At 45.6% G+C, this 18872-nt stretch overlaps 1 protein-coding gene across 14 annotated transcripts in view; it reads right to left on the bottom strand.

Annotated features, from left to right (window-relative positions):
• The window catches only part of RAPGEF6 (Rap guanine nucleotide exchange factor 6), a 206448-nt gene that overhangs the window by 77567 nt on the left and 110009 nt on the right, over positions 1-18872 (bottom strand). For all 14 annotated transcript variants that reach the window (XR_007243829.1, XM_048488521.1, XM_048488512.1 and 11 more), the window contains one exon: positions 8285-8416. Coding sequence is in view for 13 of the 14 variants with exons in the window: in XM_048488521.1 (XP_048344478.1) it covers positions 8285-8416 (132 nt within the window). In the remaining variant the exon portion in view is untranslated. The remainder of the gene's footprint in view (positions 1-8284; positions 8417-18872) is intronic.

Consider the following 18872-nt stretch of genomic DNA (forward strand, 5'->3'; position numbering starts at 1 on the left):
TGTAGAGGCTGGAATCCATCTTAGATCCCCAGTATTCCGTTGACTCAGCAGTGAGAGAAAAAACTCTATTATCTTAAGAAGTAGAACAGGAAGTAACGAGAACAACATAATAACGAAGAATAACATTGAAAACAAACATCAAAACGTGAGGAACTCCAAGTATTTTATAACTAACTACCCCGATCCATAGATCATAATAATAAACGAAGGAATGATTAATTTTGGAGACTGCATAGAAAGTGCGCACAGGGAGGGCCAAGATGCCCTCATCGCCTACCAGGAGAAGGTCCCTTCAGGGTAAGTACCAATGTACCGTTCTCCTGGAGGCGATCTCGGGCAGCTTGGATTGGGACCTCCCAGAGCAGTGTCCAGAAATGGGTGGGAATGTTAGTCTCCAAATATATGTTCGAGCACTCTAGTTCCAAAAGCGGTTTCGTTAGCCGCCATGGAACGCAACCTGTAATGTCTGATAAAGGAGGATGAAGAGGACCAGGTGGCCGCCCTACACACATCCTCCAGAGGAACCTGTCGTCTGAATTTTTATTTATTTATTTTATTTTTTTTCGATTTATTATACCGCCCCATCCCCGTAGGGCTCTGGGTGCCGCGTTAGTTGCGGCACTCCGAGTGGAATGAGCCGTGATGCCGCTAGGCACAGGTATGTGAGATGCTTTATATGCCTCGGTAATGCACATTCTGAGAGTGTAACTGAGTGCAGCCTTGGACATCTGAGCTCCCAGATTAGGCATGGTAACGTTTATGAATAGGGATTCAGTCCGTCTGATATTCTCTGTTCTGATGATAAATGTCTTGAGCGCCCTACGGACATCTAAGGTGTGCCAAAGGATTTCTTTGGGATGTGAAGGACTTGGACAAAAGGTGGGGATGATCACCTCCTGCTTCATGTGGAACCTGGAAGCAACTTTTGGAACAAAGGTGGGATCCAGCCTCATGACTACTCTGTCCTTGTGAAAGATGCAGAGCTGGGAGTTGACGGATAGGGCCTGCAACTCTGAAATTCTTCTGGCTGTAGTGATGGCAATCAGAAAGAGAAGTTTCATGCGAACCCATTTCAGATGCACGGAACGGATGGGCTCGAAGGGCGGTTTGGTGAGAGCTGAGAGCACGATGTTAAGTCTCCATGAAGGGAACCGATGGACTATCGGAGGTTGTTTTTGTGAGACCCCTTTGAGGAATCTAAGTATATCTGGGTGCCTGGACAGTGGAAGTCCATGAACCTTGGGCCAAACAGTCGTGAGCGCTGCCAGCTGTCTGCGAAGAGTAGCACTTCTAAGGCCCTTCTCGAATCCGACCTGGAGAAACTGTAAAACCTGAGGGACAGAAGGTCTCAGTGGGTCGATCCGGGCCTCTTGAGCCCAGGAGAGGAAGGTCCTCCACGAAGAGTTATAGATTCGAGAGGTTGATGGTCTGCGGGACGCAATGATTGTATTGATGACCTGGCCGGAATAACCTTTTTTGGTTAGGGCCTCCCGCTCAAGCGCCAAGCGGTCAGACAAAACCACTTGGGGTTGGGATGGACCACGGGTCCCTGAGAGAGCATGTCCACGGGCGTAGGCAGCCTCAGGGGCGCGGAAGTTGCCAATTGAAGGATTGAGGAGAACCATGGTCGCCTGGGCCACCATGGTGCTACTAGAATTACGTCGGCTTTCTCTGACCAGACCTTCCTTATGAGCTTCGGGATGACTGGGGTAGGTGGATAGGCATAGAGGAGCTCCCTCGGCCACGGAGCCGTCAGTGCATCTACTGCTAGTGCTCGGGAATGAAAGTATCTGGTGAAAAATCGAGGAAGTTGTGCATTTTGAGCGGAGGCAAAGAGATCGACGGTGGGACAACCGAGGGTTTGAGTGATCAGTTGGAAGATCGTCGGATGGAGCTTCCACTCTGCTTCCGTCACCGATTGGCGGCTTAGCCAGTCCGCCTGAACGTTGAGATTCCCCTGTATGTGCTCTGCCGACAGCGATAGGAGATGTTTCTCGGCCCATGTCAGTATCTCTACTGCCTGTAGATGAAGGCGAGGGGATCTGGACCCGCCCTGATTGTTTAGATGGGCCTTTGCCGCGATGTTGTCGGTTCGGACCAAAAGATGACAGCCCTGGATCTGAGGCTGGAAGGCCTGAAGCGCCAAGAGAATAGCTCGCAACTCTAAGAAGTTGATGGGCAGACGTGTTTGGGTCATCGTCCAGAGACCTTGTGCTATATTGTCCTCCAAGGATGCCCCCCATCCGCGAAGACTCGCGTCTGTGAACAACTGCATTCGATGAGGGTAGATGAAGACTTTCCCTTTGGAAAGGTTTTTCTGATGAGACCACCAGCGAAGACTGTAGCGTAACTGATCTGTGATCTGGAGTGACCTGTCTTCCTTCCTCATGATCCGGTATTGGTGAGGCTGGAGAAACTGTTGAAGGGGGCGCGCATGGAACCTCCCCCACTGCAACATATCGATAACAGAGATGAAGAGACCCATCAGTCTGGCTAGCTGAAGAAGGGAAGCTCTCCTGGCTGGGAGGAAGACCACTACCAACCTCTGGATCTTGAGAATTTTGGACGACGGAATGAAGAGACGATTGTGTACTGTGTCTATGGTCGCCCCGAGATGTTCCATTCGGGTGGCTGGAATCAGGGAACTCTTTTGCAAGTTGACTATAAACCCGTAGTGACGAAGGGTAGTCAGGACGACATCCAGGTCTCGAAGGGCTTGTGTTCTGGACCCGGACCGAATCAGGATGTCGTCCAAGTATGGGTGGATATGAAGACCTTGTTCCCGAAGAGCCATGATAGGTGCCAGAAGGAGCTTTGAGAACACTCTCAGGGCTGTGGCCAGCCCGAAGGGGAGAGCCTTGTACTGGTAGTGTTCCGACTGTGACGTGAACCTGAGGAAACGTCTGTGGAGTGGGTTGATGGGGACGTGAAGATAAGCTTCGGTCAGGTCGAGAGATGTTAAGTAATCGCCTGGGCGAAGAGCCTCCACTATGGATCTCAAGGTTTCCATCTTGAAATGGCGTAGGCGCATGAATCTGTTCACGTACCGCAAGTTCAGGATGGCACGCCAGTCGCCGTTCTTTTTGGGTACTGTAAAGAAATGTGAGCAAACACCGCAAGAACGCTCTGAGATGGGTACGGGTTCGATCGCCTGAATACTCAGTAGATGGAGAATGGCTTGCTGTGTTCTCTTTAGTTTGTCTGGATTGCATTGGGGGGGGGGGGGGGGAGGTCCGGAATTTGGATCTTGGAAAGGTTGAAAATTCTAGGAGATAGCCGTGTGTGACAACCTCCTTTGTCCAGCGGTCGATATGGTCGCCCACCCACCGGTGTTGAAAAAATTGCAGATGACCATCTACTGGAACGTGAGTGTAGTCAAGACCTGGGCGGTCGCTCAGGTTGGAAAGGTTTGCCACCTCTATTGGTTTGTCTAGAGTAGTTGGGACGAAAGGAGCTGCCAGAGAATCCTCTTCTACGAAAGGAGTAGTGTTGCTGTTGAGGTTGTTGAGAAAACCACTTTCTGCCATCTCTGGGAGTTCGTGCAAGTGTGCGCTGAGTGCGAAATGAAGTGTAAGGTTTGTAGGTGGAGGAGCCCTGGTCTGGCCTAACGTACCTAGGCATAGATTTCTTGTTTCCCTTAGTCTCCACCAACACAGCGTCTAAATCTTTGCCAAAGAGACTGAAACCATGATAATCGTAAGTAGACACCACCTGTTTTGAGTGGAAGTCTGCGGTCCAGGCTCTCAACCAGGCCTGTCTCCGAACCACTACTCCCAAGGCTAATGCGCGGGAGACTAACAGGAGAGAATCAAAGGTGGAATCTGCCCAGTACGAAACTGCTGTGAGTACTCTCTCTAAACCCTCTCTGAGGCCTTGCGCTTCGGGAGGGATCATCGTAAGAAGCCTCCGAAGCCAAAGGATGGAGGCTCGGGCCATGGTGGAAGAAGGGGCTAGAGCCCTAATGGTAAGGGCAAGTCTGTCATGAATCCTTTTCAGGAAAACGTCGGCCCTGCGGTCTGCGGCATCCCTTAGGGAACCCTCCCCGTCCTTGGTGACTAATCCACCAGATTGGAGGGCAACCACAGGTGCAGCAATTAGGGGAGTTTTAATGATGTTATGTATGTGTTCGGGCAGTATATATAGACTCTTGAGATGTGACGGGCAACTCTTACTAGCCTCCAGATTCACCCATTGCTTTTTAAAATTCTTTTCAAAGTACTCGGGTAGTGGAAAAGCTTCTGGGACATCCTCCATCTGGGGGAAAAATTTTGTGGCCCCTTTAGGGACACCTTTAACTGTTCTCTTGGAGGATGGGAGACCCTCAGGGTCCTCAGCGTCTGCTGAATCCTGGAGTTCTAAAGTGGAAATAGTTTTTGACATAATCAAGGCTAAATCCTCCTTTCTAAAAAAAAATCTGAGTAAGTTTTTCTTTTGGTTCAGCGATGTCCTCCTCCCACTTCAGAGAGAAATGCTCTGAGGAATGTCCCACTTCCACCTCACTGAATTCTCCCTCCTCCCCCCATATTCATTAAGGGGATCTCTATAACAAAGTGGAGGTGGAGGGCACAGGGAGGATGGTGGGGGAATTGGAAGAAGAGCTAGATGAACGCCTCATGCGTCTACCACCCCTCCTAGAAGGCAGGGACTCTGCGTCTCCTCTGGCGTCTACTTTCTTTTTTCTTGTCATGGAGGGAGATCTTCTTCCCTCATTGCAGCCCTGGAACATACTCATTAGCTCGGGAGCAGGCATGCTAGCCCAGGATGCAGGGGGTCTGAAAAGGGTTGGAGCAGGTTCGCTGGGCTGGGGACCCTCCCCACCGGGCCCCTCTGAGTCTTGCCTTGAGTCGCGAAGATCGCGAGGGAGACTGCCGGGAGAGCCGCTTTGATCATCCGCTCAGCTCCTGGGTCCCGCCATTCTCCTCCGCGCCACCGCCGCTGGCTGGCTAACACTTAAAAAATTGGGAGCGTGGGGGGGAGTGCGGAGCTACACCTTCCGCTGACCCGGACTGGGATGCTGGTGCTCCTGCGCTTTGGCACTTAGCCCAGGAGGGAGGCTCTAGGGCGCTTGATTTCTTGGCGGCAGAGCTTTTGTTCTTTCCGGCTCTGGCGCCTATCTTCCCTGCGGGGCGCCGAAGCAGCGGCCGCCCGCCCGCCCGCCCGCCTTCGCATGCGGCCAGAAGAAGTTAGGCGGGATCGAGGAGCTCCTCAGCCGAGGGACTCCCTGACTGTTGCTCTTTCTGATTACTTGCCGAGGTGCTGCTGCCCGAGTGCCCTCTGCCGCAGTCTTGCCAAAAGACTCAGGCCGGGGGGTGAGAAGGAGCGAAGGTAGATTCCATGGGCGGCCATTTTAAGGCGGCCCGTTAAGGTGGGAAAAACTGACAGTTGGAAAAAACTGACAGGCTGATTCACAAACTGACAGGCTGATTCACAAGAGGACAGGAGCCGACAGAAACAGACACACAGAACACACGTGAGAATAGAAGTAAGCTGAGAGAAATAAGGTAGAAATAAGGTAGAAATAAGGTAGAGAAATACAAGTAGCTTGGAGCCCTCTCACAAGCACTGCGCTCCCTGCTAGGCAGGAAGTAATACTGGGGATCTAAGATGGATTCCAGCCTCTACAGGAAGTGACATCATTTAGTCCTGCCTCCCTGAGTATAGGTTGGAAATCACCCAATCCAAGATGCCCGAGATCGCCTCCAGGAGAAGGTACAGTTCCTCAAACTCAAGATGTTCTGCCCAATGGCTTGTTCAAACACACAAGGTCCTAACAGGCTTGGTACATATACACCTGTCAGGCCTGGCTCCCACCTCGCCTGGCATTGGTTGGCTAGTGCCAAGGTCACACCTGCACTTGCTGCTATCTGTGTATGTTAACGAGTCTTTCTGTTTTAACTGCTGTGCTTTACAACTAGCGAAATAGGCCTCCCTCATCCCTGCCCCCCCCCGCCCCCCAGATTGAGTCTATTGCTCATCCTTGAAACTTGGGAATTATAACAATACTGTCTTTACCTCACTCTTCTGTTATGTGGCTATTCACTCTATTATGGGAAAAGGTAGGAGGGGAGAATCTGATGAAACGGGAAAACTAGAGATAAATGTAACTGCAAAAGCCAGGGTCTCCAGCTCTGGCTTTCTGCAGCAAGGATCCTGACACAGTTCAATAGAGTCCCTGAACCCTTTTTGAGTCTGAATTATTGACTGCAGTAACAGAGCCTTACAGTACCAAACCCTCACTCAGCCTTCACAATTCAAAAACCCACAATTAAAACATAGAAAAGGAAACTGAGGAAACACAAAGCAAAACCTCAATTCCCCAGACTAACTGGTACCCAGAATTCTTCCCTCTCTGGAAGATATATTCCTCACTGGTTTATATGTACAGCCCTTCAGCTTGGCCCCTCAATAAACCCCTCCACCAGTTCTCTCAGTCTGGATATGTTACTGCTTTCACCCAGCTCGCAGTTAGTAGAACCAGTCACACAGATTGATTGAACTACTACCCTCATATATGTTTTGTTTTAAATATAGTTAAGGCACGATAGCTCTTAACACCAGAAATGGACCATTGGATATTTGCTGGGAAGGGTCCTTCTCCTGGGGAATAGGAGGACATCTTGGTGGGTGATTTCATACCCCATTCTCCAGGAGGCAGGAACTTCAATTTTTTTTCAACCTCCTGTCTTTGCCTTGGACTCCATTTTGAGCCAGTATTCGACTGACATAGCCGCTAAGAAAGGAACCTTAACATGCAATACAACGAGAAACACAACCTGATAACAATTTCAAAAACGTGTAAGTGTGGAACAAAAACTGTCTGAACTGGTCATGGATGTAGGAGGAAAACATTGTCATTGGTATTGGACATGAATGAAGGAGGAGCACTACTGGACAAAATGTCTGTCAGGGAGGGCCAAGATGTCCTCCTATCTCCCCCCCCCCCAGGAGAAGGACCCTTCCCAGTAAGTTTCTAATGGTCCATTCTTCTGGAGGCGAAAGACATCTTGGTGAGACCTCCTAGAGCAGTGTCCGCCAACAAGGGTAGGTTAGACATGGTCCTCCAGTATGTGCTCCAATACTCTCCTACCAAAAGCAGTCTGGGCAGCCACCCATGAGTGCAGTTTGTAATGTTTGACAAATGACGATGGGGAAGACCATTTTTTAAAAATCCAAAAGATACATATGTAAGAGTCAGCAATTTGTCATTTGCTTGTTTGAAATCCCTACCAACCCAGAAATTAGATTATTAAACTGCATGTGGCTCCACCCAACCACCCAAATCCTAAAAATTTTGAGGGTCATGTGACTATCTACAAAATTGTGAAGTGCTGATTCAGGCCTGTGCAAACTCATTTTGATATTCCCGGTGCTTCCCCATTTTATCTCAGAATAAGTCCAAGACAATGGGATTAACTATTAATATTAGGGGAGTTAACAATGGAGAATTAGGTCAGCCTTAAAAAACACTTTGAAGAATATAGCCATATTTGCCAGGTTCTAGAAATAAGAATAAAATGCCACTTACTTTCTGAATGCACAAATCAAAATACTGTTTATACATTATACATATACATTTAATCACTTTTATCAATTATTAACATTCACTTCTTCAAAAAGAAAATTGTTGCAAACGGTAAACTAGCTCTGGTTCAATCCTCAGTCACCATAGTACAAAGAATCTGCAAATTATTGGAAGAATGCTTTGAGGATGCACATGTATCTGTTGAAAGCAGCTTGGACACAGGTAATTCCAAAGCACTATGCTTGCATGCTGCTGGTTACTATCTCTTAAGCATGTTGACTATCAGAGCAAACCACTGCTAGTCATTCACGAGCAATTTTTCTACATGGTAGTGATAAAACCAATTTTAATCCCCACTGCCTCGGACAGCTACCCACCATTAAGGGATGACCATTCTTCCTTAGCACTCAGCACCATTGGCCACTCTCAAAATGTTGTCCTGTACCATCACCTACTGTTGATTATACCCCAAACTCCAGTCTGGATTTTTTAAACTGTGGTATCAAATGGCAAGAGGGCACCTTTCATCTCTAATGATCCCCAGCTACCACAATAGGTACAGGCAACCCTACTTCAAGATCTACCCTTCATGCTCTCTCATGATTTCACATTACTGAGACAAAGCATTTGATAGGGAGGGTCAAGGAATATCCTTATCCCCATACCTTTCTATTTCTTTATTTGTCTTCCAGCAGGCCGAGATACAAAAAGTAGAAGTTCTCCATGGACAATGAACCACAAACATTCTGATGAAAACTGTACCTGATAGATGTCAGATAAACTGCTACTTCCAGAATCACTGGCAATGCTGCAACCGGACTGGCTTGAAGGGACATGTGTGACCTGTGGGTGTTGACCATCTGTGAGGTGCATTTTGGTAAAGTCTGCTGGAAGCTGGTTGAAAAAAAATGGAAGGGATGGGTGTTAAATATGTATTTGGCTTCAACTGTCATACAACATACTGTGGAAATGTGCAATATTTAAAAATAATCCTAATTAACAATGATGCATCAAGCTAGAAAGAATGTAGGAATACAGTTAATGACAGAACTCTGGAAACTTAAGTAAATCACTTTGAATTCCTTTATGTAAGAAACGTAGGAAATAAAAATGATTTTATTTTTTATATCTATGTGAAAATTGAACCTGAACCTGAAATCCTACCTACATATCAATTTCAATCCTAAAGATGTCTTCAAGGCAGTTATTAGTCTACTAAACAGACAAAATACTGTCATGTGCCTGTTCACATGGATCCGTTTGTATTCCTTGTAAGTGTGTAAAATTCTGTCAAGTTACAGCTAACTTAAAGCAACCCATTAGGATTTTCAAGGCAAGAAACTAACAGAGGTAGCTTGTCATTAGCAACCCTGGTATTCCTTGGCAATGTCTCATTCAAGTACTAACTGGGGCCGGCTCTGCTTAGATTCGGAGATCTGATGAGATCAGGCTAGTCTAAACTGACCAATAAAATTACCAATAAAATTAATTAATTGTTGGGTGAAATGTCCATTCATTACTGGGAATGAAGTCAAAACAGGTTAAGATTCAGGTAAGAATTTTAAGCAAGATAAGCATCCAGCCCTGCAAAACCCTTCTCTGCAGCAGCGGGGGGGGGGGGGGGGGGCACAATTGACAATAGCGTCACTACAAATCCAGATAAAAAAGAAGCAACATGACCCAGAATATTCTATGGGGAGACAAGAAACCTTTGCCAACACCCTCAGTGCCTTTGTGATTACAAAGCACAAAAGTATTGATATCAGCTGAGATAGAGTTTCCTCCTAAGGAAGATCAACATCCAGTGGAGTCATATCTGCACTGCAGCATCTTTTGTAAGTGAAAGTATTCCTCCCAACCTTTCCTGTAAGAAAGAAAACAGTTCCAGCCACATCATCTAGAACAATAGGAAGAAAGACTGAACATCCTTCTCCTCGGGGCCTCCGTAACTTTCATGCAATATCTCACCAAAATTCTGCGAAAATCTCCCTTCCCTCCTAGAAGAGAAACCTTTCCAGGGAAGAGGAATTGGCCATGGACTCACAAAAGAAAACAGCAGCAATTCAGCAGAAATAGCTGAATAAAAGAATTAGATTTCATGTACACCTTTTGTAATACCACCTTCTGCCACCACAACGATTTTGTGATACTAATTGCAAATTATTCAGCTTCCTTTAACTCTGTTATTCCACCTACACCAGTGGAATCTTCTTTGTTTTCTCTGGCACTTTTGTAAACTGTTTTCTGCCTCGCTCTGGCGATGACAGCCTCTCCCCGACAGACTCTCTGACTCTGAGATGTCTCTCTGATTCTGATTCTGTGTCTACTCATCCTATCTCCCCAAGTGAGCACACATCCTCTGCCCCTTATAGCTAACTGTATCTCAGCCGGCCAATCAGAGGGAGCTCTAGGTTAACTCATTGTGCTCCTGTTCTGTCAGAACTGCCTCTTCAAATTAACCTGGTTTTTTCTGTTGCCTGTCACAATAGGTATGGTGAATGATATGTTATCTGTAAAATTGTTTTAAAATGTTTGTACGCCTTCAGTCCAAGAGGGCAGGATATAAATTTAATAAAATGAAATAAATAAGTATAGTTGATAAAAGAGATAGAGAAAACTTTTGCCCTAACAGCCTGGGGATTCACTGCCAGACAAAATAGACAATTCTGAGCTAGGCAGATTAATACAATAAGGCAAGTCATATATGTTCATTGTCATCACACGTAAATTTTGTTATTTAGAGTGTTTAAAATAGCAAGTGTGGCAGGATACAATTTTAGCCATGAGCATAGGATACAATTTTAGCCACAGAAGCAAAATACACTGCTACTTTTGCTGCTTCAGCAAAACCTTCAGAATCAACCTTTGAGATGCATCACAAATAGAAAATAACAAAAAAAATCACAAATTGTATACCCAAAAGATTTCAAGGAATTTGCAATTGTATTCAGAAATATATCCCTTTCCATGACATAAGGTAACAATTGTATTTAGTAATTTAGTAATTGGGGATAATAAAGTCATTAACAGTTCAGGTTGAAGGAAATAATTTCTCCCTCAAATGGCTCTCCAAATAAATTATTTATATCAGAAGGATAATGTCCTACATCATTACGATTTAGAGACAACATTTTCAGACATTTGTTAGCGCCTCTGCTCTAAGTGATATTTCATACAATAGAAAGTTTTAGAGCACACCTTGTTTAATTCCATTTCATACAATTTAATAAAAAATCTAAAAAAGGAAATCAAAATTCTAAACAGAAGCACTGTGATCATTTTAAGAATCTGAATACAGTATTTTCCTGGAAACTTCTACTGAAGAACAGCAGATGCGAATTAGTGAAATTGTTCCAAGGACATCAGGAAGTTTCCCAATTTGGATAGCAGTTTCAAAAGCCAATTTACAGCAGATTGGCCAGACTGTTAAATTGCTTGATTTTTTAAAAAGCAAAAAATCAATTCCTGGCTGAGAGTCACTTGGTTTTCCATCATTACCTCACATGACAATATATATACCTCAGATAAGGACCATATATATGTCCATATAAAACCAAAGATAACTGTAAAAGTAAATCTTACAAAGCAGACTATGAATAATATAGAGTCCTAGGTCTTCTATTTATTGTACAAATGAAAACATCAGACTACATACATTAGTGTGTAGAAATCCAAACTGTCCACAAGGTCAGCACCACGTATAGTAGGCTTGTGTACAGATTACAACTAACACACAACATACTATTGCTTAGATGTTTGGTATTGTCACGCAGAAGAAAATGACAATATATCTGGTATTTGGCATTTTCACAAAGAAAATGCACACGTATCTATAGATACAGCATATATTTATAGAGTGCAAAAATAAAACTAATGGGTGTTAAAAAATTATGTGAGAGGGAAAGAAGACTATACTACCTCAGATATTCTGGCAACCAGGTACAGCATTTTACATTCAGATAACAACTGAATGCAAATGCATCACAGATTTGTTCTTTTTATAACCATGCTGGTCTGTGCAGTAACAAATAGTTGTGTGAGTTTGCTAATGTAAATTACTATCTCGGAGGCTAATAAATCTCTAGAGATGTAAAGATGGAAAGGCCCATATTTGAGAGAAATAACTTTTATCACCTGTCAATTCTAACATCTCACCCAAACAAATTTCAGCCTTGATTTTCTATATGCCAAGTAGCCCACCTGAAATATACCAATATGATGGGTGAGTAACATAGTGGTAGCAGCAGTAAAAATGAACTGAAGGATAAGGTTTGAATCATGTTTACTCCATATTCACTAAACTATGAATATCTGAAAAGAGATACAGTACAAATCTAAGAGGAATTTTTTTGATGATACTAGCCCTCCTCAGGTCATTCACAACCTGCCTCTTCCTACAATTCATCCAGCGCGCTGTTTTCTGTTCAGTTATCTGAATTGAAGAAGAGTTGGTTTTATATCCCTGCTTTCTCTCCTGTAAGGAGACTCGAAGGGGCTTACAAACTCCTTCCCCCCACCCTCACAACAAACACCCTGTGAGAGGTAGATGGGACTGAGAGAGCTCAGAAGAACTGTGACTAGCCCAAGGTTACCCAGCTGGCATGTGTTGGAGTGCACAGGCTAATCTGAATTCCCCAGATAAGCCTCCACAGCTCAAGTGGCAGAGTGGGGAATCAAACCTAGTTCCTCCAGATTAGAGTACATCTGCTCTTAACCACGACACCACTGCTGCTCTAGGTGGCCCAAGGCAGTGGTTGTATATGTTGTTTTCCTTGACCTGCTATAAGGAATTTGCAAATGCTTCCCATGCCCCGTTGTTGTTCCTCAAAAGCTGTAATTACTGCAGAACATCCAGTAGTATTGGGCACATAAAAGGTAAGGAAATAGACACTAGCTACAACCACAGGATATGCCTTACATCTTTCTACTTTAAACTATTCTTTTTTTCTAGATTCCATTTTGTCCAAATCCACTTTACTTAACTTTTCAAATAGACTTAATTTTTTACTATATCATATGTTGCTTAGACTTCAGTTCAAGGAGGCCTTCTTCTACCAATTTTTCTCTCTTGTTTAGCCTCATAAGTATCTTCTTTAACAAAGAAACAAAGCCATGAAATGATTTAACATGCCTGTTCTTAACTCTCCAAATTGCCTCTTCACTAGGCTACTTGCCAGTCAGTTTGAACAACATTCATTTCTGTTTTATAAGCCTCACTTTTCTTTTAGCAAGGACAGTTGAGAACATTTATTTTTAAGAGCATTTATTTTCCACATCTTTTTTATGAATCACCCTTCTTGTAAATGTGGGTTATATGAGGACAGTTGCTCCACAATTATATCAAATATTCACAACTATATCTAAAGAAAAAAATTAGCTTCGCCCCTCTTGTGTTACTCTATTTTCGACCAACAGTACAGCTTGGTAAATAGTGCCATGCTGAACTTATTTTACATGCCCCAATTGAGATACATACCTATTGGGTAGCTTTTTTGGGAGCAGAAGTGGTGTAATGGTTAAGAGCAGGTGCACAAAGGCCATCAAGTCCAACCCCCTGCAATGCAGGAACACATAATCAAAGCACTCCAGACAGATGGCCATCCAGCCTCTCTTTAAAAACCTCCACCACACTCTGAGGTAGTGCATTCCACTGCCGAATGGTCCATTGGACATTTACCATGAAGGGCCCTTCTTATGGTAGGCCAGGAGGACATCTCCTTCACCAGTTGCAGGGAGGCAGGAAAAGCTTTTATGTCAATTCCTATAGTAGCTTGAGGAGCCATTTGGAAGCTGGATGTCAAAGAGGCCCCTGGAGAGAATACAGTACTACTACAGTACAGAATACTACATACAGTACAGTCCTTGGTGTGGTCGGTAGCGTGATTGGGTCGGATACCCTCATCTCTAATATGGTTGAGAACCATGGTCTTCCGGGCCATCTGGGTGCAATGAGAATGATCAAAGCTTTCTCCAAGGGGATCTTTTGGAGGACTTTGGAGAGAAGTGGGACTGGCGGAAATGTGTATAGCAGGCAAGGAGGCCAAGATGTAAGATTGTTCATTGCTCAGGCCAATCGGTTGTGGTGTCTTGTCATATACTGAGGCAGTTGGAAGTTGTCCAAGGAGACAAACAGGTCGACTAGAGGACTGCCCAACTCTTGCATACCATCTGGAAGAATTCAGGGATTGAGTTTCCACTCCCCCTCCCTGACTTGTTGTCGGCTGAGCCAGTTCGCTGTCTTTTTTAGTGTACCTTGCATGTGCTCCGCCTCAATGGATAGCAAGTGCTGCTTCACCCAGATCAGGATCCTGGAGGCTTCTCAATGTAGCTTCAATGATCTGGAGCCCCCCTGGTTGTTGACATATATCTTGGAGGTCGTATTCTCTGTCCTGATCAATACGTGCTGGGATTGAAGCTGTCGTTGGAAATGCTGTAGGGCTAGGAAGATGGCCCTGGTTTCCAGGATATTGATGGACCGTCTGGACTCGTTTGCTGACTATTTGCCTTGCACAAATTGGTTGTGTAAGGTTGCTCCCCACCCCATCAGGCTAGAGTCCATGAACAGCTGGGGCGATTTTGGAATAGGTAAGATTTTCCTTGTTCTAGGTAGGACCTCAGGGTCCACCAGCGAAGGCTGTCTTGGAGGGATTGTAGAATTAAGAGAGTTTTGTGTTGTTTTCTCATGTTGTGTGATTGGTAGAGCCTGAGAAATTTCTGCAGTGGCCGTGTGTAGAATCATCCCCACTGTATGAGGTTGATGACTGAGGTCATTAATCCCATCAGGCTGGCAAGTTGCATCAGTGGCATTTGTCAAGCGGAGATGACTGCATACACCAATCTTTGGATTTTCAGAATCTTTTCCCTTGGAATAAAGAAGGAGTTTTTTCTCATGTCTATCACTGCTCCCAGATATTTTGATCATTTGAGATGGAGTTAATTTGCTCTTCTCAATGTTAATTAGGAAGCCATGTTGACTCAGGACCCGTTGGACAGTTGTGGTGTTTTGAAGGGTTTGGGAGTAGAATTTCGACTGGTTGTCCATATAGGGATATATATGAATCACTTGTTCCTTCAGTAGGATCACGGGTGCTAGAAGAACTTTTGAGAAGGGAAGTGCCCTGAATTGGTAATGTTGGTTGTCTATTGCGAATCTGAGGAATTTCCAATGCGCCTGGTTTATTGCAATATGGAGGTAGGCCTCCATCAAGTCCATTGAGGTTAGAAAATCGTCCTGACATAGCAACACTGTGATGGATCGTAGGGTCTCTATCCAGAATTTTAGTAGCTTTACATACTTGTTCATAGGGGCGTAACGAGGCAGCCCTGGGCAAACTGTAGCCCTGGGCAAAACCTGAGTTGGATGCCCCCCCCCCCATGGGTGGCCACTCCACCACGACCAATTTTTTTTTGCACCAGGACATTGGTGCCTGCAGGGGGTGCCTTTTTAGACATATCAGCACCAAAATTTCAGCGTATCATCAGGAGACTGTCCTTATGCTACTCCCCAAGTTTGGTGAGGTTTGGTTCTAGGAGTCCAAAGTTATGGACTTCCAAAGGGGGGGGTTCGCCATCCCCCATTGTTTCAAATGGGAGCTAATAGGAGATGGGGGCTACAGTTTTGAGGGTCCATAACTTTGGCCCCTGAACCAACTGCACCAACTTCACACCTGTGGGGGTATCATCAGGGCAGTCTCATGGATGGAGACCCTGAAAGTTTTGAGACTGTGCCTTCAGAAATGTCCCCCCTCCCCCCAGCCTGCAACCCCCATGAACGGCAATACAGAAAACTCAATGCAGAACAAAGATTCTTGGGCAAATTTCTGGGATGTTCCTGCAGGGGGCGAATGTTTTGATGTATCGGCACCAGAATTTCAGGGTATCATCTGGACACTGTCCTTATGGTACCCCCACATTTTGGTGCATTTTGGTTTAGGGGGTCCAAAGTTATGGACCCTCAAAACTGTAGCCCCATCTCCTATTAGCTCCCATTGGAAACAATGGGGGATGGGGCACCCCCCCTTTGGGAGTCCATAACTTTGGACTCCCTGAACCAAACCTCACCAAACTGGGGGGGTAGCATAAGGACAGTCTCCTGATGATACACTGAAATTTTGGTGCTGCTAGCCTAAAAACTGCGCTCCCTGCAGGCCAAAAATGGAAAACCACTAAAATACCCAAAAACGAACCCAGCATTTTGATGCCCCCCACAAGGTGATGCCCTGGGCAGCTGCCCACCTTGCCCAATGGGCATTACGCCAGTGCTTGTTCAGTGTGCACAGGTTGAGCATGGCTCTCCAGTCGCCCGACCATTTTGGTACTGTAAAAAAGTGTGAGTACAGTCCTTGGAATTTTTCAGCTTGTGGTACGGGTTCTATTGCCTGGATCAGCAGAAGATGTTAGATGGCTGCCAGGGTTCTGGAGGCTTTGTCCGGTCTCTTGGAAAGAGGAGATTACATGAAATGTGAGTGAGGAATTTTGATGAACTCTATAATGTAGCCTGTCACCCATTGATCGACATGATTGCCCTGTCAGGAGGCTTGAAAGTGTAGGAGACAACCACCGATCGGGATGGGTTGGGCGTCGTTGTTTAGATTCACAATTGGGTTTAAAAGGCTTCCTTGGCTCGGCGTATGGATGAAAGGAGCCTCGTCCTCTGAAGAAGACCTGAGGCTGCCATATGGGATATCCTCTGTCTGACTGGAATCTAGGGAGCACCCTGTTGGTACGAAAGGAGGTCCTGGGGGGACCTTGGGGCCTTTTGGGCCTGATAAATTTAGGCATGGCCTTCTTTTTATCTTTAGTTTCTATGAGGACCTGCTCCAGATCTTTTCCAAACAGGGCACCACCATGGTAGGTATAACCCGAGACTACTGTCTTGGAGTGAGCGTCCACTTGCCAGGGCCTGAGCCATGCATTACGTCGAACTACCACTCCAGCTGCTATAGATCGGGCTACTAGAGCCATTGCGACAAAGGTGGTGTCTGTCAAAAAAGCGTTAGCTAGGAGAACTGGTTCAACTCCCTCCCTGGTGGCCTGCTGGTCAGAGGGCAGGAATTCCAGGATCCTTTTTACCAAATCATAGTAGCTCTGGCCACTGTTGAGGATGGTGCGAAAGCCTTAATGGTGGCTGCTAGCCAGCCATGCTGTTTACGCAGTGTAGAATCCAATCTTTTATCTAATTGATCTTTAATGATTCCATCGCCCTCTTTAGTAACTAGACCCCTGAAGTGGAGCACCTCGACTGGTGCATCCACTGGAGGGACTTGCAGCAGTCCCTGGTTGTAGGGGGGTACTACATACAGCTTTTTAATTGTGGGAGGTAGTCCCTTGGTGTTGGCTGGATTTAGCCATTCTCTCAGGATACGTTTTTCAAAACATTGTGGAATGGGGAAGAAGCTTTGCTCTGTGGTTTCCTGAGGTAAATAATCGGCAAGCCCTCTGGGGCAGCCTTTGAAGGATTTAGAATGTGAAGTGGATGCAGAAGATGGGGGATCTTCAACATTCGCAGAATCTTGGAGGTGTAGGGCTTATTTATGAGTAGCTGTAAGTCCTCCTGCTTAAAAAAATCACAGAGATTGTTCTGAGGGATCCATGGGTTGGTCCTCAGAATCTGAGAATTGGTCACTTTCCTCCCTTTCCTCCAGAATGCTGTTCTACTCCTCCTCCTCCTCATCATCCGCTGGGAATTGCAGAGGATCCCGTGACTGATGCAGGTGATGTTGAATAGCTGTCACCTATGGGGGTTATAGGGTGCTCTGGTGGAGGGATCAGAGGGAAGGACTTGGGGTCCATGATTCCTGGAGGAGATATGCTTCTTAATCTCCTCCTGCATAGCGCTCCTGAAGAGGTTCCTCTAGTGAGGAATTTTGCCAGGAGGAGGAATGGGTTGAGGTGTTTATGGACCTCTGTTTCTCCTCTGACTCTCCACTTATGACTTCCTGGTCCTGTCTGGGTAGAGGGGAAGCCTGTCTGGAGGGGACCGTTTGTGGATCCAGGCACTCCGGAGCTCTTGTGGAGTCGAAGGTGCCTGTCGATGCCTTGCCGTGCGAAGGTGAGCCCTTGGAAGGGGCATGAGAGTGGGTCTGCGAAACACGACATTTTTTAACTTTTAGAGGCTCCTGCATTGCCTAGAGATCACACCGTTGCCGTATGGAGCATCCGCAATCTTGTTTTTTGTGCGGGGGGAGGCTTGGGGCTTCCCGCACTGGTAGAGGGGGCCAATTTGCGAGCCTGAGAGTCATTGGTAGCCTTGGCTGTGGAGGGGGCAACGGTCTCCCACTCTGGAGAAAAGGAATCCGACGTCATCTTAAGAGGCCAGTTTTGGTGGGAAGTAATCTGCATAGCCTTGAGAGCTGTGCAGATAGAAAGTTCTCTCCCACAAGTGGATTAGGCAAGAGAAAGATACAGACAGCCAAACGAAAAAAGACTCACGAACAGGTAGAATGACAAGAATAGTTCAGTTTCTGTAGGAGCCTGAAGAAACCATGCACTCTCTGCAGAGGCAGGAAAAATACTGAGGAGAAAATGGCTCCTCAAGCTAATACAGGAAGTGACATAAAAGCTTTTCCTGCCTCCCTGCAACTGGTGAAGGAGAACACCCAGACAAGATGTCCTCTGCCTTAATGAGAACAGCCTTTACTGTCAGGAAGTTTTTCCTGATGTTTAGGTGGAATCTCTTTTCCTTCATTTTGAACCCATTATTCGTGATCCTAGTCTCTGGAGCAGCAGAAAACAAGCTTGCTCCCTCACCAACATGACATCCCTTCAAATATCTAAACATGGCTATCATGTCACCTCTTAACCTTCTCTTCACCAAACTACACCCAACTCCCTAAGTCTCTTCTCGTACGGCATGGATTCCAGACCTTTTACCATTTTGGTTGCCCTCCTCTTGATCCATTGACAATATCCTTCTTGAATTTCAGTGCCCAGAACTGTACACAATATTCCAGATGCATAACCAATGTAAAACAGAGAGTTAAAATTGCATCTCTCGATCAAGAGATACAGCCCAGAATCACATTGGCTTTCTTGGCTGCCACATCACACTGCTGACTCATGTTCAGATTGTGGTCTAATAAGACTCCCAGATCCCTTTCACATGTAGTGTTGTCAAGCCATGTGGCACCCATCCTATATCTGTGCATTTCATTTTTTCTGCCTAAGTGTAGTACTTTACATTAATCTCTGTTGAAATTCATTTTGTTTGTTTTGGCCCAGCTCTCTAATCAATCCAGGTTGTTTTGAATCCTGACTCTGTCCTCTGGGGGATTAGCTACCCTTCCTATTTTGGTGTCATCTGCAAATTTGATTAGCATGCTCTCTGTTCCATCATCCAAGTCGTTTATAA

This window comes from Sphaerodactylus townsendi, linkage group LG03, assembly GCF_021028975.2.
Source record: "Sphaerodactylus townsendi isolate TG3544 linkage group LG03, MPM_Stown_v2.3, whole genome shotgun sequence".
Taxonomy (NCBI): Eukaryota; Metazoa; Chordata; class Lepidosauria; order Squamata; family Sphaerodactylidae; genus Sphaerodactylus; species Sphaerodactylus townsendi.